Here is a 27,995-nt window from a genome sequence, read left to right on the forward strand (position 1 = left end):
TGTTTCAAGGTGAAGCAGAAGATGAAGGGAGTCCATGACTCTTAAGTAGATTTGACCTTGTTCTGGATCTCGAGCTCCGCACTTGAGATCGGAGTCTTCGCTGGCTGACATGCTGTCTTCTCAACAAGAGTGACTGAAAACGGCACAATTAACAGCCATTTGATCCTCTAAACCGCAGCAATTATGCAGATAAATGCGGATCATAAACTTCAAGAGAAACAAATTCCTTACCTTTATCTTCCTCTGCTTACACTGGACACACCCTGTCCGTGTCTTCGCATGGGGTCTAGCCATTCCTCTGCCGTAGGACTAGCCGTTTAGGTTGTAGAAGCCGATTTTTGAGGGGCAGGTACTCGTACAGACGTCCAATGGGAAGTTCACCGGTGCGAAGCGTGCATGAATGGGGCTGCGGCATTTGAATATGAGTTTGGGGGGATGAGGTCGACTTTGTTTGTTGTGCTGGAAAATTTGGCGTGTTGTCTCGTTTCGTGGGGAAAGGGGTGGGTTTACATGGTTCTGACCAATGGTTGTTGAGAGAAGCCGAGTTTTCATTATATTCGCTTATGTTAATAACAAGGCTTAGGTAATATTCAGGGGTTCTTGATCACCAAGCCGGACGCGTCCCCCATCACGTGTTCTTTCTTTGCTCCCTAGTGGTATTCATATCGCAACGGGCAATTTCGCTTCATTCAACCTTCTTCTTTCTATTGTTCTTATACATACAAGGCCGGTTTATCCAAAGTACTTTTCTGTAACCCAGAAACGGCAAGCTTCGGCGTCATGAAGATCATACCATGGGGCTTGATTTGGCTTTCAGAACTTGCCTACACCGAGGGAAGGCGGAAATAGGACAGCTCTACAATTGTAGGCCATTTCATCCACCATCAAAACTGGCACAAGGAGGAAACAATCGGTATTCGCGCTTGCAGGTCCATTCGGTCGATGTCACGATTCTGTCACCTGACTGCTGTGCCTGACCATGAAGGGGTGTTTGCGGAGAGTTTCTGACCGATATTGGTTTCACCTTGTTTCTGTTGGGAGGCATGCTCTTTTGTATCATCTTGTGCCTTTGGCGTCGTTATCAATGCAACTCCCTATCGCCCTCTACTCGGCGTGAGTGTTGCTTACCATCTACCAATCTGAGGACAGGAAACAAGCATGGCTGCATATAAGCTGCAGCCACCACTGCAATGTTTACGATACTTCCAATCCACGACGTCCGATTGTGATGTTGGGGGCCATATTTCTCCAGCCGGACAGCGTATAGTGTGAAATGCGAACCTATCCTTGGGGTACACAGCTAGGCTTCCGTCCGCCTCACGAACTGCCCCGCGCAAGGCTGGTACGGTGGGGATATAATTCTCTTCCATCTCTCTGTTATTTTGTTTTCCGTTATGTAACTCAACGTATTCCTGTCATTCAACATAGCCTTACTCTACAAGATCAATCCTGAAAATATCAATGGCCAAAGCAACCGTTGCTGAGACTCAAGCCGCAAAGGATAGCGCCGCAAAAACAATCGGTCTGAACGATTCGGACGTTTCCAAAGACACGGCTGAATCCTCTGTACCAGTATCAGTCATGTCTCCTCCCCATGAAGCTGGCGTCATCTGCGAGGTTAAGGACCTCTACCAAGGTACAGCAAATTGTGTTTGTTGTATGACTTGGGCAGCATCACCGCAAAAGAAAATCACTACTGCAGTAGCCACTGACACGAGCGGCTATGCCGTCCTCGCCCGCAAGTCTGAAGGCCATGGTGACTACGGCCGCGACCTGAAGCTTCACTCCATCGTCATTCAAAGTGCTTTGATTAGGAAAGTCGTGGATGTCGCATTGAAAGGATATCCCGGTATTGCAACTGGTTTGGAGAGTTTTACTGTCGAAGCACCATTTCCATGTTTCTATCACCGCTGGACAGCCCTCGTTGATGCCTACTCTACTTCTATAGGCGAGACCGCACAGCATCTCGGACTCCTCATCAATCTCCTCGATTCTGAATTCCACGGAACACAGAAGGCAGTCGCAGATCTTCTCAAGAACAATGTTATCGAGCACCAATACCTCTGGACTATCTTCCAACCAGGCCACTACATCCTCACCAAGACTCATGGGCAGGACTCCGTCCTTCTACTCGACGCGGTGACCAAGTACGATGAGACGATAACTGGAGGCCAAAGAGGCTACTTGTTAACGGCCAGTTACATTGATTACGATGGATCGATGACTGGTCTTGGGACGACACACATCAAGATCTCGGAGTTTAGAGGCACAACGTCCTTGTCTGAACTGCCAGCTATTCCATTCCTAATGCATCCCGACAGAGAGACTATCGAGAAGACGCGTGTTGCCGAGGGCAAACGATTCGCTGCTTTCAGAACCGGCAAGTTCCAGGAGTATGCGGGCAGAGCATTTTCGGATAACAGAGACAGTGATAACATCACTGAGACCCAGGTATGCTTCCCTTCCTATATGCAGATCATCTGAATCAACATTGATATAGGTCAATGGCAGAGTAATGGTCGATCCATTCGCTTACTTCAAATTCAAAAACCACGATGGACTTGCCCTCCGTCCCCTCGGTCTTCCAGCTCCGATCATTCCTCAACCAGTCTTCCGTCCACATCACGGCCCTCCAGGTGGTCCCCCACCCCCACCCCCACCACATCCTCGCCTTCAACGGATGCCGCCACCTCCACGTCCGGTATACGTGAATTTCAAACAAGACCGAAACAAGAATACGCGTCCCACAGAATCCGACCAGCATGAACTCACGGACAACGAGTATCTCATCTGTGTCCCGTTTGTTAGAGGCTACTCGTTCAAAAACAAGCAGTGGGTTTTGCTCACTATTGAGAACTTGAGACCGGTGCAGTGGACCGAAGATCTGTTTCAAAACCTAGTCCTGCCAGCCGAAGAGAAAGAGCTGTTGCTCGCACTTGCAAAAAGCCATTGTGATGCCAAAGCAAACACGTTCGATGACTTTGTCATTGGAAAAGGTACGTCTTTTCTTAGTGCTTCTGCTCTCGCTGATCTCCTTCTCTCTGTTTGCACCACTAATATTTAATACAGGCAGGGGCATGGTCATCCTCCTTGACGGCCCACCAGGGGTAGGCAAAACACTCACCGCAGAATCCGTCGCCGAAAATATGAAAGCCCCCCTCTACACCATGAGCGCCGGTGAACTCGGCACACAAGCCGAGGACGTCGAAAAGTGCCTCTCGGATATCTTAGCAATGGCCAGCATGTGGAATGCGATCCTGTTGATTGACGAAGCGGACATCTTCATGGAGCAGCGTACACCATCCGAACTGGAAAGAAATGAGCTGGTAGCTAGTATGTACCATCTCCCATCCGTGTTCGAACTTTGCTAATCAAAACAGTCTTCCTCCGCCACATAGAATACTTCCACGGAGTTATGATCCTCACGACCAACCGCGTGGACACCATGGACGTCGCTTTCGACTCTCGCGTCGACATTCGCCTGCACTACCCGCCCCTTTCCGCGTCCTCACGCCGTCAGATCTGGGCGAATTTTCTCGCTCGGCTGCCAGAGAAATCGACATTCTCGGAGGATGAGTTGGATCAGCTTGCGGAGCTAGATATCAATGGGCGGCAGATAAAGAGTCCTGTTAAGACGGCGCGGTTGTTGAGTAGTGGGAAGGGAGAGGCTGTGAGAATGGAACATGTTAGTACGGTGCTGAGGATCACGAGAGGTGTGAAGCTGTAGAGTGGGAGAGTGCGATCTTAGGAAAGGATGGCGTAGAGAAGTTTGTAGCATCGTGAGAAAGTGTGATCCGTTTAGCTAGCTGATTGCTGACATTGATCATACCCCTCACCAGACTGATTAATTCCTCCCTTCAGTTGCACTGACTCAGGCTCCTTTGGACAGGTATGGAAGCGGAAAGACTGAGAAAGAGAGAGCACTACAATCACAGAAACATAAAGTTGTCTCCGAACCATGTTCAATTAAAGCCAGAACATCTTCTCTTACCATCATTCAATTACACCTCGAATTCTACGGAGCCAAGCTCGGTGAGTCCAAGCAGCACAGCTAAACAGGCGTGGCGAATAAATAAGCGATTATCAACACCCATACTTTTGCTGAGTAAACGCCCACAGAAGCAATTATTCAGCAACAACCACGCCTAATCCCGCCTCCACAAGCATCATGTAGGGAGGGACAATTAAGCGAGACTACCCGACTGCCATCCTATTATGGACAGTGTCGCACAGCCACTTTGGGTTATGACGTGCAGTATCATAGGCAGTTAGCCTTTAGTCTATGGTGTTCGAGATGTGCAACCAATCGAGAGGTCCATTTTGCGAGAAAGAAAGCTTGTCCTGGTGGTTGTTGGCTTGGCTGATATGGCGGTCACTGGCCTGATTCGCTGGATAGATGCATACATTGGCGACTTAATTTTTGCTGCTTTGGGGAAGACTGACTTCGGCTTTGAAACAGACACAATGCGGGTTAGAAATGCTCATGGGATTGTCAGACTCGCATTCAGTTACCGAACATTGGTTCGCAAGCCTGGATTCTGGCAGGTTTCTACCAAGCATCCCCTGATTCATTGTATAGCGTTGCCCTAGAGCATAGATTCGGACATAATAAGCCTCGGTGCACAATGGCAGCAAGAGTAGCAAGAGCTTAATTCTTATAAACCACTGGTGAAGCTTTAAATCTCTTGATAATGCTATATTGCTTTCCCATAAAGACTTCAACATTCCCAAAATCTCTGACCCCGCGACGTCTTTCACAAGTCCCATCTCGCCACGTAACGATGATACCCACCTCCACAAGTCAAGCTGGAGAAAGCTTTGCGAAAGATCTCCGAGAAATTTATGCACGCTGAGAATTACCCACATTCAGCTCTCTGATTTACTTCCACGAGAATGACATTGGCTAATGGACTCGAGCATGCACGTGCGAGACAGTGACTGTCGGTAGTTTACAGGTCGAAGATCGCCGAAGACTTTCTGGTCGCGACTAGCTTCTTGTGGTGTTTGAATACTATATTCTCACTTACTCGGCGAAGAGATGTAGAGGTTTCCTGTTGTGATACTGAAAGTACGTACGCTCTCACTGCATCATTTTACCTTGGCCAGAAATTTTCATCCTCAAAAATTGATTGTTTTCGATGCATGGTCTTCTATGATCTTCGTTCTAATCTGTCTCCTATTCGACGTAACACCAACGGTTGATTTTCGTTGGACCTTGGAGCAAGGTAGTCCGAATGGACAAGCAGGGAATTTCTCCCGTGTGTATATCGTTTTTCTTATGCGAAGCCAGAGATAAGGTTAACTTGACCAGCTGCTAATAGTCCAATTATTTCCTTATCTTTAGTTCTTCTCTCACATTTGCCTTGCTCTCCAATATTTCTGAGAACTGTAAGTCAGAAGTCTGTGTGACAAGAAATGAGATGACAGTCAAGATGACATGTATTCGACCAGGTTCGAAACAACCTAGAGTCGAAGAACAGAGAAGAATCGGGGCCTGTATGTAAGACTTGCCGTATCTGGTATCCATGAAACGTTATGCAACTTGTTCTTGTGTGCGTCTCGCAGCGACTACCCGCACCGCCACACCCTTGCCAAGGCTGATGTATTGTTTTGTCAGCTGCCATGCAACCGAGGAGGGATATCCTCAACGATGTTAAAACAGACAATTTTCATGTTTAGCAATATGTTGAGGTAATATCAAGGAAAGTCTACCTCAAAACTCAGCAACATTTTAACTTCACATCTCAAATTCGACGCCGCCAACAATGGAATCGGCAAAACCTAATGAACGCAAATCAAAAGATCTCGAGAAGGGCAAACAACCGGTCCAAACGTTCGAATTCATCACCTTGACCGACAACCAGAAGATCGACGGACATGATCGCTATACAGTCCGCAAACAAGCGATGAAGAATAACACGAATCGGAGGATCAAAGGTGCTAAATACCCCTCTTCAGAACTTGAAGATGTTGAAAGCGAAAAACCGCTTACTGGTCCGCCAGTTATACAACAAGCATTACAATCAAAGAGATTCCGACTGCTGCCAAGAGGACTACAGGACTTGGAGGACAAGCCCAAGATCAAGCCAGCTTGTACGAAGGCTAGTTCTTCCAAATCCTCGGGGATGATGATGCAGACGTTCGAATTATCGCCGGTGTACTTCAACGACGATTATTCTATGATAGACTCGACGATGCAGTTGCCAACACAGTCTGGGTGGATAAACCCATATCTTGAAGGAGGAAGTGTCTTTGATCCCCAAAGTGCGAGCCGCAACAGCTCTATCTCTTACTCCGACTCTCTTGACGATCTACTTCACAGCTTTTCAGCACTACAATACCAAACATCGCACGAAGACACTGTTCCCCCAAGCATCGATCCTCTATCATCGATCCCAGAAAATATACCCTACCGTGCCCGACTTCTCATCCAACATGACTGTATGCACCTCTCCAATTTTGCTCATCCCCAAGTCCTTCTCCACTTACATCGCCTCAGTCACAGAACGTAGCCGAGCCACTTCTCTGATGATGTCTGTTCGCAAGTCGTGGCTTGCACTATCACTCACCGATGCTGCGTTATTCAATGTGGTACTCGCACATTATGCTGCGAGTTATTGTCTGTTGACTGGTCATGGGGATCCGATGGAGGCGATCTCGTTCACGGCTGCTTCGATCAATATCATCAATGAGAGGATGAATTGGCCGGACCAGAGAACAAGTGATGGAACAATTGCTGCTGTTGCGGGGATGGTGTTACAAGAGGTGGGTTCCTCTCTTTTCTCCATGCCTGAGGTTTTAGATACAATATGCCTTCTGCGAGCGCCAACAGGACTGCACAGCTGATGATCGTGATTGATATAGGTCAAGAACGGAGACGAAGTGGCTGTAAAAGCCCATCTCAGCGGCCTAGAACGAATGATCACTTTGCGTGGCGGGCTTCACAAAGCTAGGTTTCCCGCATCGCTTCAACGAATGATAGCGTGTACGCAAATCTTACCCCTTACCCCTCTTTGATATACTTTCACAGCTTACAAGTCACTAGGGGCTGAACTCCACGCCTCGAGTGTTTTCTCCACCACACCGAATATCCTCCCATACGACGCACCGGCTCTAGACATTCCACCCTACACTATCACAGCCACCAGCAGCGGCTGTTTCCTTCTCTCGAGCTCAGAACTTCCTTTCAACCGCAGCATTACATGGGATCCAATCGAGACAAATATCGAACAAGTCTTCGCAGATCTCCGATACCTATCCTCTGTCCTTGAATCTGAGGATACAAAATCTGCCGAGGAAGTCGACAACATGTGGTACAGCGACAAAACATACCTCGTAAAACGCAGTCTCGTGTACCTATACCAACATCCTCAACTTTCACATTCTCGACTAGACACGCTGAAATGTCTCGCTGCCTCCATTTTTGTAGATTCTTGCTTTCGAGATCAGAGATTCAGCGCTTGTTCAATTGGAATTCTCGTGACAAAATTGAGATCGGAGCTAGAGTCATTCTTGATGTCGTATGATCTCGAATTGGTCGAGCATAGCGAGGAGGATGAGAAAGCTTTGATGTGGGTTTGTGCATTTGGGGGCATTGCAGCTTATGGCTGGGCGGAGAGGAGTTGGTTTGTCGAACAGTTTGCCAGGGTTTGTGGGAGGTTGGAGATTAGGGAGTGGGAGCGAGCGAGAAAGATCGTGAGCGAGACGCTGTGGAATGAGAGATGGGAGGAGCCGAAAGGGGCTTTATGGCGGGAGACTGTTGAGACGAAGACAAGTATGATTGATGATGCTTCTTTTGACACGATAGATTACAGGGTAGATGCAGGTAATATATCGCAATACATGCCCTGATGAAAGATACTTTCCACATTTCGGCGCTCATTAGCCGAATGTCAACAAAATCCCTTCGTGCTGCTTCCCATCTGCTTCAGGACGGCAAGAATACTGTGGTACTTAAATATGCTAACTGATCTCTTCGGACCCTTCAAGAGGTAGTTTTCTCTGTTGGGCTTTCTATTGCATCTTGTCAGATGTTTTCCAAGCGCGTTGTCATGGTGCCCCTGGGCGAATCCGGATTACCCCGCACTCAACTGAAACTCAGAGGAGGGACTGCAGATTTAGCGATTCATAACTGTAAATACAGGCCTCCCTACTGAAACGACAGATGGAACCTTGTGACATTTGGCGCTAATTTTAACCGAGAGCTTCATCTTTTCCTTTTCAGCTCCACTCATGCCCCAAAACACTCTCTCACATCCACGCAACTCCTAAGCACTACAACTCGAGGATCGACATGATGGACGACTCTGATGGTGAGCCTCTGTTCGCTTTCCAAGACTTAGACTACATACCATTTGGATACAGTGGCCTTGTGGCTCCTTACATCGAGTCGGGACCTGGGACCATGCGGGCGGCTGCGACACTGATGGCGCTTGATCTTGCGCTGAAAGACGGCAAAGCAGCAACGACTGTTGTTTGCGATTTTGGTTGCGGCGATGGTGAATTCCGTAAGATGGCGAGATAAAATATCCTACCTGCATTCTACCCATGACAGAAAGTCCTCTCTTCTCGCCTCAACAGAAGCCAGGTATCACCCCCACTAACCACTTTAGAAAACTTATAAAATCGCATACTGATTGTGTTGTGTCAAGTCCTCGGCCTGCTTGGCCATATAAATAGTCCCAAAAGCAACCTCTCAACAGCCCAAGGCGTCGGCATCGACTACAATGCCGAATTGATCAAAACTGCAGGTATCAACTCCAACACCCAAGGCGCCAAGGCCGAGTGGCTCATCTACAACTTCAACGACGATCAAGATGATGTCGCAAGCACATTGATCGATACACATCAGATTACCCACATGTTCATCTATCTCGTCCCCAAGCAATTAGCCATGCCGACTGTGAGAGGGGCAGGCAAGACTCCCGGGCTACGGTGTTGTTGCTTGACTGATTGTGGGAACTAGATCCTTACGCGGCTCTATGAGAATGGTGTTGTACTTTGCTGTCACAAGTTCTATCCTGAGTATTTGACTCCTACGAGAGTGGATACTGTGATGCACTTGGCGGTCTATCATTGTCCCAGATGAGGACGTATGACTTTGTCCATCTCCGTCGTTACAATCAGGACAGCTGGTTATCAGAAGCTATGTTTACGGCCGGCTCATGGATTCCGGCCTTTGCCATGGATTAAACAGGAGCCCCTGCTGCAACCTGCTTTCATCACAAAGAAGGGCCGGTTCCTGCGTAGCAGTGACTCAACAGACCATAGGAGCATAGAAACGCTGTCATGAAATCAACACCTACCAAAGCTTAGCTCCTGTCTCCTCACTATGATTTTCCGGGGGGCCGATAAAAAATGGGCGTGGTCTCTTGAAGTGGCGCCAAGTATTTAGTGAACTCGAATCCATGCATGTCATATTCAGCGTGCGAGCGATGCTTTCATGTTGGGGACTCCCCGAGTTTTCGTTCTGACATGGTTTTGAAGGATTATTGAAATGAAAAACATGAGAATTTCAACGCATAATCTACTAGCAGTAGCATGTATGCCCAGCACACCACATTTCTACAGCCTCACATTTGTGGCCAGGACTCGTGTGCCCTTCCGTGCCCTTCCGGATTGGGAAGTATACGGATGTCCTCTCCATCCCCCATTCTACGCATCGAACGCAACCCACCGAGTAGTTTCGGATATAGCCACAGCAAAACAGCCTCTAGATTTATTTTGAAACAGTGAAAATGGTGTTTTGTCTCAAAAGCGAAAAGTATAAAGTAGAGTGTAGCCTCAAGGACTGTGACTTAAGAAGTGGGAAGCTCGGCAAAGGATTTAGCTTTGTCCAATAGATACCTCTCTTTACGTACAACCTTTAGGCCATGGGCGAGAAGCGGTGAAATCAAGTCCTAGCTATCGATGCCGAGAGAGGTCAGCTGGAGCAGAGTAGTTTTATGGGATCTTCGTATTGTTGTTGAGTCCTACAATCCTTCTGGGCTCGCTGGCACATTTCCGCAGTGTTTTGCAGCAGACGTTTGACGTATGCGGCTCATTTGAGAAGAGTCAAAGGAATAGCCTGCCAAATGTTGTACCTATCATAAATGAATGAGCCACAGGGTTAGATCTCGAAACTTCAGTAGCGATGTGGCCAAGTTGTCAAGAGGGGAGTCTAAGTATGGACGCTTTGAATCTTGGATCTTTTCCGCCTGTCCAGAAATGTTAATTGATTGTTCTGAAAGAATTTACAAATCTATTAATAGTTGAATTCACATCCAACTTTAAAGTAGCTTTTATCGTCAAGTTGGACGATGTCTTTGTCCTAAATTGATCGCATTTAGCGTGCCCTCCCCTGCCTCCGCCGGACGCTCGGGGCCAGTTCAATCTCTTCACAGCGTCACCACCAGAATATCGCGCATCAACCACCAGCACCCCTATACTCACCGAAACAATCTTGAATCATTTATATATCGTGGCAAAGTCGTATCCACACTAAATATGAAGCTTTGCACTTCTCTGAACCCTTGCTATCAAATGTCAGCTGTCGGCGAAGTTGTCCTGTGATGAGACGCACAGGACTCTCAAACGCACGCCTTCAAACACGGGAACATACGCACCTAATGCTTCGATGGATGTTCTACTATTATTCTACGGCTACGACAAAGCGGCAGTGCAGCGTCTCATGATTTGAAGCTTTCAATCCTGCCAGGCAGCTTTGTCGCCAGATTTTGACGTTCGCGATGCCTTGCCGGTGCTCAGCCCCCATCCAGGCAGACCGAGGCTGAGAACCACCACCCATAATCATCCTGCTGAAATTTAGGGTTGCGGCCATATGCTGTGCTCTCGGTAAGGACTGCAGGTGTGCTGTTCTAGTGCATCCTTATCCGCTGGCTGGCTGCTTATTGCCATGAGGCTGCCGTTTGTTGTCGGCTTGTATTGAGGATGCGTTGAGTTTAGTACTACTTGACCTCAGTGGCTATGGGGCTAGGGCGTCTCTGAAAGACTGATTTACGGCTTTTACCATTGAGGATGTAGGATCAAAGCTTTGGATTGGCTGGCAGTGCCCGCTTGCTCTTTTATATCAATGAGCTTCCTCGAAAGTCACTCTGTTTGTTACTGAATCTCATCTGTGTTTCGACATTCGACGGCATTTTGAGTCATACTACTAGTAGCCGATTATCCAAGATGATGACTGCGACAAGAATGCCAGGGAACTGGCCGATTGAAAATCGACAGGAGGTTTCAGTGCGCGGCGGTCTTCGACTGAATACCGATTTCTCACAGGGGTTACTCCAAGTCCCGACTATGGCATCTGCTTCTCCCTCATCAAGCAATAGTCGCGATGAGCTATTCTTCGAGTGTCGACCCATCGCAGCGAGTACCGACTCGAGCGAGGAGGCATTGGCTTCATATCTTGCGTTTGAGCCTGTGGTTGAGAGCGTTGCGAACGATGAGCACATAGACTGGCGAAGATACGAGCCACCGAGAGAGTTGCTGGAGTCTCAAGAAGGAACATCTCCAACCCTTCGGGATTTACTTCCAGTATCGATTGAGAGATTACGAGCAAGACATGAGGAAGAGGAGGAGAGACGGGCAGCATCAGCACGACGAGAACGACCTATTGCAAGAGTGGGAAGAGCTTCAGTGAAGCCACGGCGAGATCGAGAGGTCAGTAATGGTAGCTGTCCGTCCGATGATTTGCTAACATCAGACAGAGTCTAAACAGTAGTCAGTCCCTTGATCCAGGATTCCTGAGCGCTGAACCATCTCGACTAAGTGGCGCCAGCGCGACGTCTATCTCGTCGACCGACTCAGGTTATACGTCTATGGTGATCGAGCCTGATCCTCGTCCAGAGCCTATTGCTCGTCTAAAAAGAGCTTCCAAGAAGCCATTCGGGCTGGCTTCTTTGTTTCGCCGGACATTCGACTTTGATGGTCTCAGTGAAAGCAGTGCTCCATCTCCACCAGACACTACACAAATACCAGAGCCGACCAGGCCGGCCCCCACTGTGCAGCCACCACCACTGTGCGTGCTTTTCTCATTCACATTTATTTCGTCGGCTAATATGAGTAGCGAATGTGTTTCATGCTTGGATGACTTTGATGCGTCCCATATGATTACGTTGAGCTGTCACAGTTACTGCACTGAATGTTTTCAACGACTCGTTAGGTAGGTTCCACAAACCATCTCTCAAGGCTGCATCTGACCCAAAATAGCACCGCCTTGGAGTCAGAGACACACTGGCCTGCCAAATGCTGCCTGAACCCCATACCTTCCGAAAACATCTTCCCCCATCTCGACAGCGCCACCAAAACAAAATATCAACAGCGTGACGCAGAATGGTCAATACCTACCAGCGACCGAGTCTACTGTACTCACACCAATTGTGGGACTTGGATCCCACCAAAACAAGTCAACGCCGGCGCCGCCCGCAACTTCGCCAAATGTCCCAAATGCTCAAAGAGAACCTGCACACTCTGCAGAGGTCCCTACCATAATGGAAACGACTGTCCACAAGATCCCGCACTCCAAGCCACTGCCAACCTAGCTGAGATGGAAGGCTGGAAACGATGCTACAGCTGTCACGCCTACGTCGAGCACAACAAAGGCTGCAGACACATGACTTGTCGCTGCAAAGCTCAATTCTGCTATATCTGCGGCGAAAGGTGGAAGACCTGCTCTTGCACTGACGAGCAGCTCCATACTATCCAAGCTCAAGTGGCTAGTAGACGCGAGGAAGCAGCTGCACAGACTCAACGCTCGGCTGCAGAGAACGCGAGACGTGCTGCGGAGGAGGAGGAACTCCGCCAGATCTTACAAGAAATTGATGATTTTGAGCGAGCGGAAGAGGAGCGTCTGGCTGCTGAGTTGGAAGCTGCTAGAATTAGAGAGGAGGCGGAAGAGCGGCTAAGAGCTGAAGAGAGGAGGAGAGCGGAAGATGAGAGGCTCGCGGTTGTGAATCGCAGATTTCGACAGTTGGGCGTTGAGCTTGAGATCTTGACTGATGTTCAGCGCGTTCTCATGGCCGAACGCTATGAGTTCGAAGTCGAAGTCTTGAAGAAAGAAAAGCAAGACGCGCTTGATACACTGTCAATCAGACACCCCGCCGAGATGAACACCCTCGCCATGGAATCACAGCGCAGAATCGCCGAATCTGAATCCAAATTCGAGCAAGAATATCAGCTCCGACTTGATGAGGAACGCCGCATCGAAGACGACTACGTCACTCAACTCCGAGCCTTCTACAGCGGGAAACCAGAAGCCGAGTACCGCGTTCGGGAAGCTAGAGATGAATTAAGGGAGAATCAGGCAAAGGAGTATAGGTTCTGGGATGCGTATAGGAGGAAGCAGTTGGTGGCTGTGAGGGAGGGGGAGAGTAGAAAGGTGGAGGCGTTGAGGGTCAAGCAGGAGAGTGAGAGGAGGGCTGTTGAGGGGAGAGCGAGTATTGATAGGGTGGAGTGGCAGAGGAGGGTTTGGGCTGAGGGCCAGTGGGTCGATGCTGTTACTGCTGAGAGGGGTGCTATGTTGATGGCGATGGAGCAGGAGGATTATGCGGGTGGTTCATGAGTGAGCTGTGTTCGCCATTCGATTCTTATGCTCCAGATTCCGAGTTGAGTAGTTTACGTGGATGATTTCGAGAATAGACTGTACGATAATGGTTCGGCCTTGCTTCCTTCCTTACCAACAAGCACGATTGCTAATATTCAACCTCTCCTCTCTTCCCACCACACCACACCATATCCATACGACACGGCATCAGTCTACCGAATTTCAACCTCATTAACACAGGGCTGGTATACCTCACCTACTCACGACCTCAAAATCCTCTTCTCTCAGCCGAGCAATTGACTCGAAAGAACAGCTCACCTCACACACACGCTCACTCACAACATCAATCAAGCACCTCACCTCATCATGCACCCACCCACCATTCGCTCCCGAATGCAACCACGGACCCAAACCCAACGGACGTATACTCCCCATCTAGACATCCGCAGAACCTGACCTACAACCCAACCCTCCCTCCTCGAATGGCAAGAAAAGGTCGTGGTAGTAGCGGCGTGCGTACAATACAGGCTAAATCGCCAAAAAAAAATCCACGTGTGCATCCATCTCGGCAATCAGTGCTAGGTAGGTTCCGGAGGGCTGAGTTGCATATTCGTAAACCTTTGGAGAAAGATTGATAGGGGTAATTTGGGTAATCTGGTTTTTGTGTAACTGCGGTGTAAGGTGAGGTATGAGTGTTTGTGGGGCATTAGCCGGGACTTGGGAACAGGGAGATAAGAGTTGAGTGTCAGGTCAGAGGGGAGAAGTGGAGCGAAAATTGTGACAGTTTGGTAGGAAATAAGCTTAGACTTGGATTTTGAATTTTGGATTAGCTGTTTTGGTGATGTGGATGCTCATGGCTTTTGGGGGATTGGTTATCAACGAGGTGCAAAATGATGAAACGCGAGGGAGCAAGTTATTCGGTCAGCCAGCGAACTATCCTATCCTCGGAAATGGAGCCCAACGACCCGGGGGCTTGCAGTTCTGGCTGCCAGGTTTACTGATTTGATTTTCTTTCTGGAGCGTTACATGATAGGATCTGTGCTGGCTCATTGTGGTAATGGCTAGTTATGGGTGTATGGTGTGATGGCTTGAATAAGGGTGAGATAGGATAAAGACCACAGAAATCCTTTTTCAAATCATGACATTATCTCCTTTCTCTTCTTTTTGGGGTCATATAATATACAGCACTGACTGTACTCTAATTGGGTGTCGACATTCATGAAGAAATATATATCCTGATTCCTGACAGAGACTCATGTTCCCTGCACACGAATATATTTTCGTCATGTCACAGTCACTCACCCATACCCTCGCTACTGTCTTGCTCTTTGTTGCGAGCTTGACTTGCGCAACCGATGCATACTTTCCGAAGAACCAGAGAGAAAGGAGACAGATTCTTGGGGACGTACCATCGTGGACAACTCCTAGCTGTAAGTACACCTTCCTTCTTTGTCTTAATCTAAAAAAACTCAACAACACAACCAAACCTGACAATCTCTAGTCTGCACAGAAACCGGCCGAGTCAAAGATATAGCGAGCTTAATGCTCCATCCGTACGTACCTCAAATCCACCTCACCTCATCTCTCAAAAAACCGACACATTTCCACAAAGGACGAACCTCCCCCTCCCCAATTCAGAAGATACCTAAGTAACACTGACCTATTCAGCCCACCCTCACCCCCATCCAAAACGCCCAACTCCCCTTCCCCCTCCCCCTCCCCCTCCCCCTTCCCCTCCCTCTGCTCCGAAATCCTCCGCCCAACACACACAATAACCTACACCTCAACCCTCATCGGCAGCACACCCATCACCCTAACATCCACCACAACACTTACCATCTCAACAACCACCTCAGAATACAGCCACAGCACAACCACAGCGCTCTGCCCCCTTCCTTACCCTTCCCCCTCATCCCCTCCCAACCCCTCCCCCGCCACCAACCTCAAATGCTCCCTCCCCGCCCTCGGCCTCCCCCAAAACCTACTGTATTTCAAAAACGATCTATCAGGTATACAATGCCATGAATTATGTCTAGCCGATACGAGGTGTTTGAGTTTTCAGGTGGTGGTGCAGACGGATAGATTGGGGCTGGAGTTGGAGTTGGGTTCTGATGGTGGTGGGAAGGAGGAGGCGGGGTTGAGGTATTTGAGGTGTAATGTTTATAAGACACGGGTGGAGGGGAATGTGGTTTTGGTTGATAATGATGGGGATGGAGGGGGAGAGGGGGATGGGGATGAGTTTGAAGAGGGAGCTGGGGCGAGATTTTGGGATAGAGGGTGTGCGGGGTTGGTTGCTGTGAGTTTTGAAGTGTTTCTTCCAGTTTTTGTGATGATGATGGGAGGGGGGAAAGAAATGATGATGAGGATGAGGATAGGCTGATTTGTTGATATCTTAGCCTGGCTGTGGCCAAAAGTCCCTGACGCCTACACAGACGCAGAAAGTGAAAGAGAAAGAGAGGCAAAAGCGGACTCCTGATGCGAGTTGTTGTAGGCTTGAAAGACTGCCGAATAAGATGACTGGACTCATCACAGATCAACAGGGTTCCTCAGCTCTTGATTCTCAGGATGAGGCATCACTGTCGGATTTGGGTGATGAAAACGAGATTAGAATTGAGAGGGATGAAAATCAGAATGGATTAGCGGAAGGTGTATTTCCGATTGATGACATTGTTGATGATGTTGAGGAGAGTATACGTGTTGAGAGGGCTGATGGTCCGGAAATTGGTGTGGAGGAGGAGGCATCTTTCGAAGAAGGTGAAGAGATTCGAATTGAGAGACGACGGCGAACTGATAAGTTCCCCTCTCCTGGAGGAGTCGCAGAACCCAAACCAGGATCCGAATCCGAGACTCTTGCAGAAGTAGAAGAAAATGGGGATGAGGATGATTCTATAGCGACCCAAACGATTCGTGTTGAGGTTGAGAAACGAGATCTATCGAAAGAGCAACAAGCTGATCCTCTCATCACGCCTGGGCCTAGTTTTCAACTTTCCTCACCAGGACGACAACAAACCGACTATAAATCTCTGGATGGTGGAATGGACGCTGGGGCTAATGACCACAACGCAATCCGCGTCCAAAAGAGAGAAACATGGACAACACCTGACTACTTAACATCGATCTTCCCGCTTTTTATCACCCTTGCTTGTTCGTGTCTGGTTTCTAGTGCGGCGCCGGGGGTGACGAGTAGTGTTACGGAGGTTAGGGAGATGTGGAGTTTTGAGAGTGTGAGTTTTTCTTTCTTTTCCCCCTGTACCTAACGTTTCGTGGATTTGAGGTGGTTTGAGTTTTGAGTTGAGGAGGAGGAGGAGGAGGGGGAGGAGGAAGGGGCTGGGGATGATGGGGGCTACTGAGGTGGGGAAAGGGAAGTTGAGGGGAGGGAAATGAGGATGGGATTTGAGAACTTGACCTGCATGAGATAATAAAGCTAATGAGTAATCTCTATCTAGACTACGTCGACGAAGAGTGAGGTGTATAGGTTTACGGAACATCCGAGTTGGTCGACTGTGTATCGGACTGTGGCGTAGAGGAGTGCGAGTTGAGGTTGAGGTTGTGCTTGTGCTTGTGTTTGTGCATATGTCGGTTGACTTGGCGGGAATACATGCTTAGTGAAGTTGGCAAGCTATACTACTTCGACTACTTGTTTGTGATATCTCATGGGGTTTGAATGATCACAAGCAAGTAATTGGCTTCTTTCCAAAGTATGGTAGTGATACGTCTGTAGCACGGGAATGCCTTATACCCTATCTTTCCGAATACCACCAATCATGTCCTGATGATCTAATCTTCCTCCTAATTGGACTGCTCCTGACAATCATCGGTAAGACTTGTATTATCTCTACTGTACTACTGCATATTCACGGAACAGACTAGTAGTAGGCGTTGATAATGCCAAGCGAGTAATGTCTGGTCAGAAAAGAAGGTTATTCTTGACATGCTCTAGAATTGTCATAGTATCTACCGGGGTTACTAGGATACTTGGAGGAGTTTATGCTTATCTTATCTATTGGGTTGCTGGGCCAAGTTAGATCCCATGATAGGAAGCATGGCTCAACAATGAATGAAGTTATGTTGGTTGGAGTTTGCCAGCCTGTAAGCTCGGGAAATAGGTACTCTCAAGAGCTGTTGATGGTGTTCGCATAAAAAAGTAAATCGAATCCATCTGGCTTTAGATGGTTGAGGTTGTATAGCATTCACATGTAAATGCACCTGTTTTGGTGTTGAAAGGACGGTGGAGGTGGAGGTGGAAAGAAGGTTGTAGGCTGGAGAGGAGGACAGGCGTCTCGCTTGCACACTGGCGCTGCCCCACATTCGGCCTCCCAGGTCATCGGTCAGCCTCCAATATTAATCCACTTCCTACTGTAAGTTATCCGGTCTTCCATCTCCAACCCTCCCGACTTCAACCTTTATCCACTCTAAGTCTCCTCCCCTCCCTCCCCTCAACTCAACTCAACTCAACTCAACTCAACCTTTACTCTACAAAGGTATGCATGCATGCATGCATGCATCCACGGCTTCCTCCGCTCGTATCAATACGCCGTACAGTATCCTTAACTTATCCGATGCCTCACCTCACCTCACCTCACCTCACCTCACCTCACCTCACCTCACCTCACCTCACCTCACCTCATCTCAACAGCCAACCCAGGCCAACCCCAGCCAAGAATTGCCCTTTAATCCCCAGGCTCAGGCTCAGGCTCAGGCTCAGGCTCAGGCTCAGGCTCAGGCTCAGGCTCAGGCTCACGGCGACGGCGACAGCGACGGCGATAATCCGATGCAACGCGAGTAGCACAGCCAATTGCACTATCGCCAAGATCCAGTCGGCACACTACTGTACCACCCGAACAGGACCACCAGGACCCCGACAAACCGTGGCCGAGCATTGGCACGATGCCGTGATTGATGCTCACGAGCGCTTGGCGGAGAAGTTATCTGGAGAACAAAGGCTTGGGGGTTGCACTGGGGCTGTTGGGGAGTTGGCTCAGCCTTCTTTTCTGCCTTTCTTCGCCTTCTTGTCGTCTGCTTGTCGCCGCCAGTGCCAACATGACGTCTCCCTGCACCTTCTGTGTCGAGTGCGCTAAGCGAGCGACGATGTCAGTGGGAATGGACCGTTCAGCGTAGTGTGCTTGGCCGGCCCTTGGTACTTGTACGCTCCCTCCAGTGCCCTTAAAGCATCCACCCCAAGCACTGCACGAAAACATCTCGTTGGTCCATCGTCCCGCCAAGTTTCTAGAACTCCATATTTTACTTCTGGAGGGTCGCTGATATCACTTGGCCCATGGTTGAGTTTGCGGCCATCACCCCGCCCCATCTCATCTATCTCCTGTCCATCTCCCTGTGAAACTGCCTCTATCGCCCACCCCTCACCACCCACCGCCCAGTAGCGGGGTCATTGGGTGCTTCTTCTCATTCGACAATGGCTTAAGTCTCCCAAGCTGCCTCTATCTCCAAGAATTGGCTTCTTGGTACGTGACCACTTACCTTCCTAAGGTTTTTGGTGGAAATATTGGCGCCATGAGGAATGACGTTGTCTCACAAGAGAGGGTACTTACAAGATAAAGTATAATAATCTTTAGTTCCCCTCTCTCTTCTTCATTGCTTGTTTTTCACTTGTCATTCTTTTCGACAATTCCTCTCTATACCAATCTTGGTAGAACTCTGCAACAATGGCAGACTTAGAGAAGAACGTCTCGCCGGCAAAGCCTCAAGGGATCAGGTTTGAAGATGCTAAACCTGAAGAGACCAAGTCGGAACAGTCTCAACAATCCCAAGAGAGCACGCCCCAAGCGGTTGACGGTCATGTTTCGGGACAATCCAATAAGCCAATGTCACTTCCGGCTCATTCATTGACTGGCGAGGCATTGGTTGAAGAACTCAAGGTTGATACAGAGAATGGACTCACATCGGCGGAAGCGAAGACCAGACTGGAAGAGTATGGTCTGAACAAGCTCGACGAAGGTCCAGGCGTTCAACCTGTGAAGATTCTCATTCGACAAATTGCAAATGCAATGATTTTGGTAGGAGAATCCCCCTGAATTTTATCCCCATTGTGCTAATCGGGCTACAGATTCTTATCATTGCCATGGCTGTCAGTTTCGGTATTCAATCTTATATTGAGGGTGGGGTCGTCTTGGCGGTCATCTTCCTCAACATTGTTGTTGGTTTCTTCCAAGAATACAATGCTGAGAAAACACTCGACTCTCTACGATCATTGAGCTCCCCAACCTCAAGCGCCATTCGAGATGGAAAGAACGAGACAGTCGCAACGGTACACCTGGTTCCCGGAGACTTGGTAGAATTAGAAACTGGTGATTTGATCCCGGCAGATATTCGGTAAGTCTTCTCTATCCTCTGTGATACCATGGTCTAATACATATAGATTGCTTGAGGTCATGAACTTCGAGACCGACGAATCGGCCCTTACCGGAGAATCGCTTCCAGTTGTGAAAGACTGCCACGCTACCTTCCCAGCGGAACTTGGCCCTGGAGACCGCATCAACGTTGCCTTCAGCTCCACCACAGTAACAAAAGGTCGAGCCACAGGAGCAGTATTTGCTACTGGCATGCACACCGAAATCGGCTCCATTGCTGCCGCTATACAAAAGAAGGATGGAAAGAAGAGGAAGGTCAAGAGGAAGGCTGATGGCACCGCAAAGCCTCATCGCTATCTGCAGGCTTGGGGCTTGACGGCGGGAGACTTCATTGGTCACTTCCTCGGTGTCAATGTTGGAACACCACTTCAACGCAAACTTTCCAAATTTGCGATTCTTTTGTTTGGTATCGCCGTTGTCTGTGCTATCATCGTCATGGGGGCCAATGAATTTGCGAACAACAAGGAGGTCATTATTTACGCCGTCGCAACAGGATTGTCTATGATTCCTGCATCCCTCATCGTCGTTCTCACTATCACCATGGCAGCCGGTACCAAACGTATGGTTGAACGTCAAGTCGTGGTTCGCAAGCTCGACTCTCTGGAAGCCCTTGGAGGTGTCACAGATATTTGTTCCGATAAAACAGGTACCCTCACTCAGGGAAAGATGGTTGTCAAGAAGGCATGGCTTCCATCCGCTGGAACGTTCTCGGTTGGCACATCGAACGATCCCGTTGACCCAACTCAAGGAGACCTTTCCCACAGCTCCATTCATCCCTTTCAATTGACTGGTAAGAAGGATCAGCAGCCAGCAGAAAACGACCAAGTAAAACCATTCCAGGAACTTCTCGACGATCATCCACATTTGGCAAGCTATCTCGACATCGCTTCGCTTGCAAATCTAGCCAAGATCCACAAAGCCGACGATGGCTGGAAAGCTACTGGCGACCCAACAGAAATTGCCATTCAAGTCTTCGCCAGTCGATTCAAATGGCAAAGAGAGAGATGGACCACTGGCGACTCGCCAAAGTGGGAACAAGTCGCCGAATACCCATTCGACTCAGATGTGAAGAAGATGACTGTCATTTTCAAGTCTGCGGAGAAGCATATGGTTTACAGCAAGGGTGCCGTTGAACGTGTCATCCAGTCATGCACTCACATTCAAAAAGATGCTAATGCCGAACCCGTCGAACTTACGGAAGACATTGCATCCAATATCCTGGCAAACATGGAAGCTCTCGCTGCCCAAGGACTTCGTGTTCTGGCTTTGGCAAGCAAAGAATGGCACGATACGACTTCTCCCAAGGAGAAGAACGAACAAGCTCCTCGAGACGATGTTGAGAAGGATCTCATTTTCCAAGGTTTGGTGGGTCTATACGACCCTCCACGTCCTGAATCGAAGGGTGCCGTTCAAGAATGCCACGAAGCTGGTATTGTTGTCCACATGTTGACTGGTGATCATCCCGGAACAGCCAGAGCCATTGCAGCACAGGTTGGGATTCTTCCAGCTGACATGCAATCACTGGCCAAACGCGTTACAGATTCTATGGTTATGACAGCTAGTCAATTTGACAAACTCACAGATGACGATATTGACAACCTTCCCGTCCTTCCGTTGGTTATCGCCAGATGTTCTCCAAACACCAAGGTTCGCATGATCGATGCCCTTCACCGCAGAGGTTGCTTCGCAGCCATGACCGGAGATGGAGTAAACGACTCGCCATCACTCAAGCGTGCCGACGTAGGTATCGCTATGGGACAAGCCGGTTCGGACGTCGCAAAGGACGCATCCGACATCGTCTTAACCGACGACAACTTCGCCTCGATCCTCAACGCCATCGAAGAAGGCCGCCGCATGTTCGACAACATCCAGAAATTCGTGCTCCACCTCCTCGGCCAAAACATCGCCCAAGCATGCACCCTCCTCATCGGTCTCGCCTTCAAGGACAACGAGCGCCTCTCCGTCTTCCCCCTCTCGCCCGTCGAGATCCTCTGGGTCATCATGATCACCTCGTCCCTCCCCGACATGGGCCTCGGCTTCGAGGTCGCCGCCCCGGACATCATGCAGCGGCCGCCGCAGTCCCTCAAGACCGGCGTCTTCACCTGGGAAGTCATGATCGACATGATGGTCTACGGGCTCTGGATGGCCGCCCTCTGCTTATCGGCATTCAGCATCGTGCTCTTCGGCTTCGGCGACGGCGAGCTGGGAATCGGCTGTAATAATAGCATTGATCAGGGGTGCGGGACTGTCTTCCGCGCACGAGCTACGACCTTCGTGTGCATGACTTGGTTCTCGCTCTTCCTAGCCTGGGAAATGGTCAACATGCGCCGCTCCTTCTTCCGCATGCAGCCGAAATCTACAAAGTACTTCACCCAATGGGCCATCGACATCTGGCGCAACAAGTTCCTCTTCTGGTCCATCGTGGCGGGCTTCGTCACCGTGTTCCCCACCCTGTACATCCCCGTGCTGAACGACCGCGTCTTCAGACACATCGGCATCACGTGGGAGTGGGTGGTGGTCATTATTGAGACGATCTTGTTCTTTGCGGGCGTCGAGACCTGGAAGTGGTGTAAGAGGATCTATTTTAGGAGGGTGGCGAGGAAGTTGAATCTTAATCATAAGGATTTGAGTCAGAGTGTTTTTGCGAGGTATAATACTGAGGAGGTTAAGGAGCAGGTGTAGGCTGGGCTGGCTGGCTGCGAGCGAGCGAAGCGAGCTAGTGAGCAATCGAGAGGCGGCTTGCTTTGTTTTTTCTTTGATGTTTTTGGATCGGTTAGGTGTTGGTGGCGTCGTTTGCTTTTTTTCCCTCTTCGCACTTGTATCTTTTGGGTGTGTTCGTTAAATGAGGGGTTTGGGTTGGGTTGGGTAGGGGAAAGGGGAGGGGTTGGGGAGGAAGGGGAAGAGGCAGAGGCAGATTTGTATGTGTATATTAACGTCTGCTTGCTTGCTTCAATGCACAGTAGCTGCAATATATACAAAAAAAAAAATACCCCATTATATCTATCTGTCTTCCTTTTTTTTTTTCTTAACCGAACAGAGGAATGCAACAAAGGCGTCCGTTTCCGGTCGCTCGCTGATTTGATTAGAGTTGTACTTCAATATTCGATAGTTCTGAGGGAGGAGGGGTCGCGGCTCGAGGCGAGGCGAGCTGAGTTGAGTCGCCGCCGAAAAGGTCCGTGAATGTGAAGTGTGGAGGGTTGGTGGAGGGGGGGGGGGGAGGTCAAGTGTGGTAACTTAAGCTAAAGACGATTGATTTCCCTCCAAAAAAACATCGAGAAAAATAAAGCGTAGTAAGGATCAACAGAAAAGGCAAAAAGGTGTAGGACAGAAATATATATCCACTCACCCTAGCTGAATTTAAGGATTCTAGCATAACCTACTACAACTGTCAATGCAAAAAGTGGCGGCCGATCCGATCTCAATCATGGGCTGGAGAAGGAGAGAAGGAACGAATTGGGATGAATGGAGCGACTGAAGCTTGTTTTTGATCTATCTACTGCCTTGGCTGGTTTGGAGGTGAAAAGCTCGGTAGTTTGGGCTGGGTTGGGCTGGAATGGATGGTTGGATTGGGATTGGGATTGGGATTGTGGCTGTAGGGTTTGGGAGATAGGGATGGAGATAGAGATGAAGATGAAGATGAAGATGAAGATGAAGATGAAGATGAAGATGAAGATGAAGATGAAGATGAAGATGAAGATGAAGATGAAGATGAAGATAGAGATAGAGATGGGTGTAGTTCTTGGTCTTGTTTTTGTGCATATGTATGTGCATATATATATATAAGGCTATGCGATGGACCTTGGACTATGTGTAAGAAGAAGAAGAACAAAACGCGTTTTGTAGTAGTTCTGCGCGATCGCTAACCTCCCCTTTCCCAAACTACAACTCAGCTAGCTGTTCAACAATCATTTCTCGCTTCTCTTTCACGCCACTAGACGTCGTGACTGCATATTTCAAAATCTACCTAGGTAAATAATACCGAGCAGCTGACAGGACATCTGAAAGGGTTGGTTGAGATGTATCAACAGCAGCAAGTTTCTCCAAATCAAGCTGGTACTAGCTTCGCGTCCGCTCGTGTACACCTTGGCAATCTTCCATGAAGTACAGGAGTCGAAAAGTTCTCTAGCTGCATCTGTATTCAGGCGATGTGCAGGCTCAGTAAAAACTTCGCCCTCGTCCGAAATTATTGGTGGGTAATTGATTTCGATGTAAATCTCAATCAGATTTGACAGCCGTGACACAATAGCAACGAAACGATCCTATTAAATTCAAGTGAGCATCAAGCATCAAGGACGGCAGGAAATGTAATGAACTACTTACCCAGTTCGCCCAGTAAACATGCGTGCGCAATTACTCAAGATTCAGGCAGTCCGTGAGAAAGTCGAGCACAGGTGTCACCATCTGGTCAACAACTGGGATGTCTAAACTTCCTTCCATCCAGTCTATAGTGAGCCTTTTCCACATTAAAGCGCGTTGGCACCTGCACCTCTAGCTTTCCTCATTGTATCCACAAAGCATTGGGCGGATCCTGTTCTGTGTACAGCAAATTCTGATAGGGCTGTGAAATCCCTCAGGAGGTCTGTCCCCGACCCTGCAGTAGCGTATTCGAACGAACCCTCCACAGATATCGAACTCAATCTAGGAGCCTTGCCGGCCAGTGTCCAGAAAGCACCCGGTGTTCCATCATACGGTCCCCTATCGTCAATTCTCCACTTGCGGGTTGATATTTGCAGGCATTTCAATGTTTTTGTGTCCATCAACTGCTGCGTCTCGGGACAAAGTAAGTGTACTGCCATTGACTGCCAATCTCTCAAGACACAACAATGGGACGATAGACAGGCGACGATATATTGCCCAATCATCACAAAGGCGTGCAGTCTCTGATGCTTGTATAGAGATTTCTCGAATCTTGGCATAATGGACGCAAACATTTGAAAAGAAGCTTTTGATGGCATCACGATGCTCATCGCGCTGCCCAAAGTTGGCGGCATAAGGACTAAGCGCGAGGTCGCGCAGTTTTGGAGAATTGGCCAGGATTTGCGCCAAAAGTTGTGTCTCTTTCTGACCCTGCCAAATTGGAATTGAACATATAAGTTGCGTGAGATTTCCAAGATCCATCAGATAACGGAAAATTTCCTCGGAAACTGATCTGGGAAAAGAACTTCTATCAGGGAACCACAGTTTGAGAGAAGACAATGATGAAATCGATGCTAAGCGAGCAACTATGCCCGGATCCATGCTTCTCCAGAACGGCAGATAACAATTGTAGGATGTACTAGAGTGTTTCAGTATTGAATACTAATCGGGAAGCGTTGTCGGAAGGAATCGTATTTTAGTTTTTCAACATTGGTCATGCGCTCAAAACACAGCTTTAGTGTCTGACCAAACTCGGTCCGCTCAGCACTTGACATGAAATCTGTATTCATACACACCATGTCAAATTGCTTGACGTGATGGAGATGAGTAGTAGGGAGTGAAGTGCCGCCTGGGGACCACGTGATGACGCCATCTTCTTGTTCCACGATGAGATGCTCCCAGATGTAAGGGATTGCGATATCTCGAAGCTCCCTACATGTTAGAGATAGATTGAGCAGCTCCGGGGTCACCGCCTATTTGAAATTATCAGTGTCTAAAGAGGTATGTTTACGTGTCACATCTTACTCACATAGCTCGCGATCAGGACTAGAATCTCCAGAGGAAGGAGTCTAGCCATTTCATTGAAGTTCGCCGTAGTTTAAGTTCAATTCTCAATTGGTGAGTGAAAACACAGGAGAAGTTGACGATGCGGCCCCTCTGCTGAAGGAGACACCATTTTAGCGGGCACGTGCACACCTGGTGCCGTGTTCATTTCGCGACGTATCGCGCTCGGCGATTGAACCACATGGGCAGCACCAGGCGTTCGTCCTGCAGAACTACCTACCTTAGGTATGTATAATTACAAGAATACGTGTAACATGTTCGATCTTGAGATCTGCACAGGCAGAATCCCTCTCTTCGTAAGGTATTGTAATGCTTTCTTATATCACATGACAGTACAAAAATCCCATGTAGGTATACATCTCATTTGCCCTTTAATGGAAGCTGGAAGTCACCTTTGTCTTATTCATAAGTATTCTCATCATAAGTAAGATTCATCTAAAGCGTTGCGTTCGACGTAACCACTTGTGTGGACTGCAAGGCATTGCGTGCTACTCCACAATTGTTGCATGCTTCGCCAAAACTCGGGAACCCCATCATTAACAACAAGTCTTGGAAAATTACATAGAAAATCACTAAAACCTCAGTGGCACTAAGTCAATTCTATTGCCCACTTGTCGAACGAGTCAAGGAACCTGGCCTCAAGAGTGGGATTGTTTTTACACGAAATCAAGGGTCTTAATAGCCAGAGTAATCACGCAACTCCCTAATTCTCCTCGTCTTCCGGCAGCAAGTAATTTATCCTTCTTTGTCATTTTCTTATTCAAAGAGTGAACTTTGATGATCAGAGAGTCTGAGTGTCAGGTCCCGATATAAGATGGTGTCGACACAAGATCCTGAGAAGCTTCACATCGCTATCGCTGGCGCGGGGATCGCTGGTCTTACGGCCGCGATCGCACTCCTCAAGCACCCACTTATCGAGATTTCAATCTATGAAAAGGCTACAGAACTGAAAGAAATCGGTGCGAGTATAGCACTCGGTCCAAATGGACTACGAACACTAGAAAGATTGGGCTTGCACGATGCGATCTCGGACGAGGTGGCTTTCAGAGGTCCGTCGAATCTGCCGATGATCTACAGGCATGTGAGTTGAGTCGAATTCAACCGGATTTGAACTTTTGCTAATAATAGGTAGTGGAAAACGAATGAGATTATCGGGAATGATTCACACGAGACTGTGACAGAGTATCTGCATCAGACGGCACGCTATCATCGAGGTCACCTGCATGCAGCGCTTGCGAATCATGTTCCGAGCAAAATTCTCCATTTGAGAAAACAAATCATCGGCGTCGAAGTAGATCCAACTGAAGGCGTAACTTTGAAGTTCAAGGACGGGACTACTGCTACAGCTGATTTACTTTTTGGTGCTGATGGCTTGCATTCGGTATGTCTCTTTGTCATGTAGTCCATCTCAGATACTGATGTGTGTACAGGGAGTGAGACAATCATTTGTACCCAATTTTGTGCTCAAGTGGAGTGGATGGACTGCTTTCCGTGCTGCATTTGATGCTTCTCACGTAGACTCCATTCGGGATTTACCTGAAGATTCAACTCATTGGTGGGGTCCAACCACATCGTTTTTTTCATCTCGACTGGGCAAGAATAGCTTTACGACAGTAGGGAGTGTGTTTGGAGATCCAGATGATCCCAATGCACTTTATAACGACGTATCTTGGGACGAGGATGCCAGTTTGCAGGCCTTCCGGGAAGTCTTCAAGGTGAGTTGAATAAGCCTTGGCGAAAGTGACACCTGCTAACTTCCAGACAGGACTGGAATCCAGTAGTGAAAAAGCTAACTGAGCTCACTCCAAATGTTCGATTCTATCCGAACTATTCAACCTCTACGTATCTAGATACTTGGGTCTTCGGAGATCGAGTAACGCTCATCGGAGACGCAGCCCATGCCCACGGCGGGGCTCACGCGACTGGCGGCTCACTTGCAATCGATGATGCATATACACTATCACTTGCTCTCAATTCGGTCTTCCCAACGACAGCAACGCGGAAACCATCTCTAGAAGAGATCTCAACAGCATTAAAGTTGTATGAGACGATTCGAAAGCCTCATGCTGAGAGATTGCTGCAGCATGTACATACGGGGAACAATGCGAGGATACAGAAATTGAGAAGTGGGAAGATAGAGCCGGATGAGGAATTGAGAGCTAGAGCTGCGAAGGGATCGAGTACGAATTGGTTACATGAGCATGATGTCGTCAAGGCTTTTGAGGAGGCGCTGGAGAAGAGTAGGGAGGATGTGAGTGGATTTGAAGTAGTTTCGGCAAGACTATGACGAGAGAAGATGAACGGACTGTGTAAGAAATATCTATATTAGACAATCTGGGCCTCTAGAGAGAAAATTACATGAATATGAACCGAGAGAAATCTACGTAGGT

At 48.5% G+C, this 27,995-nt stretch overlaps 11 protein-coding genes across 12 annotated transcripts; 9 read left to right on the forward strand and 2 right to left on the reverse strand.

The window, feature by feature from the left end:
- Window positions 1-1,461: 1,461 nt before the first annotated feature.
- ONS95_005289 (uncharacterized protein) lies at window positions 1,462-3,727 on the forward strand (the record flags this gene model as incomplete). The annotated part of the gene is made up of 4 exons (XM_058498689.1): window positions 1,462-2,451; window positions 2,501-2,996; window positions 3,070-3,333; window positions 3,381-3,727. 4 exons carry the CDS (start codon window positions 1,462-1,464, stop codon window positions 3,725-3,727), a joined length of 2,097 nt encoding a protein of 698 aa, XP_058350954.1.
- Window positions 3,728-5,760: 2,033 nt separating this feature from the next.
- On the forward strand, window positions 5,761-7,964 carry ONS95_005290 (uncharacterized protein). Its single transcript, XM_058498690.1, has 5 exons — window positions 5,761-5,937; window positions 6,004-6,441; window positions 6,500-6,765; window positions 6,865-6,985; window positions 7,046-7,964. Exons 1-5 carry the CDS (start codon window positions 5,766-5,768, stop codon window positions 7,849-7,851), a joined length of 1,803 nt encoding a protein of 600 aa, XP_058350955.1. The 5' UTR covers window positions 5,761-5,765; the 3' UTR covers window positions 7,852-7,964.
- A 329-nt stretch (window positions 7,965-8,293) lies between these two features.
- ONS95_005291 (uncharacterized protein) lies at window positions 8,294-8,524 on the forward strand (the record flags this gene model as incomplete). Its single annotated transcript, XM_058498691.1, has 1 exon — window positions 8,294-8,524. The coding sequence occupies one exon, from the start codon at window positions 8,294-8,296 to the stop codon at window positions 8,522-8,524; it is 231 nt and encodes a 76-aa protein (XP_058350956.1).
- A 23-nt stretch (window positions 8,525-8,547) lies between these two features.
- Window positions 8,548-8,965, forward strand: ONS95_005292 (uncharacterized protein; the record flags this gene model as incomplete). Its single annotated transcript, XM_058498692.1, has 2 exons — window positions 8,548-8,587; window positions 8,652-8,965. The coding sequence occupies 2 exons, from the start codon at window positions 8,548-8,550 to the stop codon at window positions 8,963-8,965; spliced, it is 354 nt and encodes a 117-aa protein (XP_058350957.1).
- A 1,021-nt stretch (window positions 8,966-9,986) lies between these two features.
- On the forward strand, window positions 9,987-14,785 carry ONS95_005293 (uncharacterized protein). Its single transcript, XM_058498693.1, has 4 exons — window positions 9,987-11,655; window positions 11,703-12,013; window positions 12,062-12,157; window positions 12,205-14,785. The coding sequence occupies exons 1-4, from the start codon at window positions 11,173-11,175 to the stop codon at window positions 13,553-13,555; spliced, it is 2,241 nt and encodes a 746-aa protein (XP_058350958.1). The 5' UTR covers window positions 9,987-11,172; the 3' UTR covers window positions 13,556-14,785.
- A 37-nt stretch (window positions 14,786-14,822) lies between these two features.
- ONS95_005294 (uncharacterized protein) lies at window positions 14,823-15,917 on the forward strand (the record flags this gene model as incomplete). The annotated part of the gene is made up of 3 exons (XM_058498694.1): window positions 14,823-14,967; window positions 15,039-15,090; window positions 15,206-15,917. The coding sequence occupies 3 exons, from the start codon at window positions 14,823-14,825 to the stop codon at window positions 15,915-15,917; spliced, it is 909 nt and encodes a 302-aa protein (XP_058350959.1).
- Window positions 15,918-16,050: 133 nt separating this feature from the next.
- On the forward strand, window positions 16,051-17,061 carry ONS95_005295 (uncharacterized protein; the record flags this gene model as incomplete). Its single annotated transcript, XM_058498695.1, has 2 exons — window positions 16,051-16,761; window positions 16,984-17,061. The coding sequence occupies 2 exons, from the start codon at window positions 16,051-16,053 to the stop codon at window positions 17,059-17,061; spliced, it is 789 nt and encodes a 262-aa protein (XP_058350960.1).
- Window positions 17,062-17,937: 876 nt separating this feature from the next.
- Window positions 17,938-22,766, forward strand: ENA1_1 (Na+ ATPase). 2 transcript variants are annotated; one of them, XM_058498696.1, is made up of 4 exons: window positions 17,938-18,218; window positions 18,255-19,551; window positions 19,602-19,867; window positions 19,914-22,766. In XM_058498696.1, the coding sequence occupies exons 2-4, from the start codon at window positions 19,201-19,203 to the stop codon at window positions 22,585-22,587; spliced, it is 3,291 nt and encodes a 1,096-aa protein (XP_058350961.1). In that variant the 5' UTR covers window positions 17,938-18,218; window positions 18,255-19,200; the 3' UTR covers window positions 22,588-22,766. The 2 variants fall into 2 exon arrangements, with proteins under 2 accessions (XP_058350961.1, XP_058350962.1); XM_058498697.1 differs by having other exon boundaries at window positions 18,100-18,218; window positions 18,255-19,867.
- Window positions 22,767-24,606: 1,840 nt separating this feature from the next.
- Window positions 24,607-25,143, reverse strand: ONS95_005297 (uncharacterized protein; the record flags this gene model as incomplete). Its single annotated transcript, XM_058498698.1, has 1 exon — window positions 24,607-25,143. One exon carries the CDS (start codon window positions 25,141-25,143, stop codon window positions 24,607-24,609), a length of 537 nt encoding a protein of 178 aa, XP_058350963.1.
- A 47-nt stretch (window positions 25,144-25,190) lies between these two features.
- On the reverse strand, window positions 25,191-25,618 carry ONS95_005298 (uncharacterized protein; the record flags this gene model as incomplete). The annotated part of the gene is made up of 2 exons (XM_058498699.1): window positions 25,191-25,514; window positions 25,571-25,618. The coding sequence occupies 2 exons, from the start codon at window positions 25,616-25,618 to the stop codon at window positions 25,191-25,193; spliced, it is 372 nt and encodes a 123-aa protein (XP_058350964.1).
- Window positions 25,619-26,120: 502 nt separating this feature from the next.
- On the forward strand, window positions 26,121-27,979 carry ONS95_005299 (uncharacterized protein). Its single transcript, XM_058498700.1, has 5 exons — window positions 26,121-26,335; window positions 26,395-26,686; window positions 26,738-26,986; window positions 27,036-27,320; window positions 27,371-27,979. The coding sequence occupies exons 2-5, from the start codon at window positions 26,420-26,422 to the stop codon at window positions 27,890-27,892; spliced, it is 1,323 nt and encodes a 440-aa protein (XP_058350965.1). The 5' UTR covers window positions 26,121-26,335; window positions 26,395-26,419; the 3' UTR covers window positions 27,893-27,979.
- The last annotated feature ends 16 nt before the right edge of the window (window positions 27,980-27,995 follow it).

This window comes from Cadophora gregata (assembly GCF_030347475.1).
Source record: "Cadophora gregata isolate MNR1 chromosome Unknown scaffold_16, whole genome shotgun sequence".
NCBI lineage: Eukaryota > Fungi > Ascomycota > Leotiomycetes > Helotiales > Ploettnerulaceae > Cadophora > Cadophora gregata.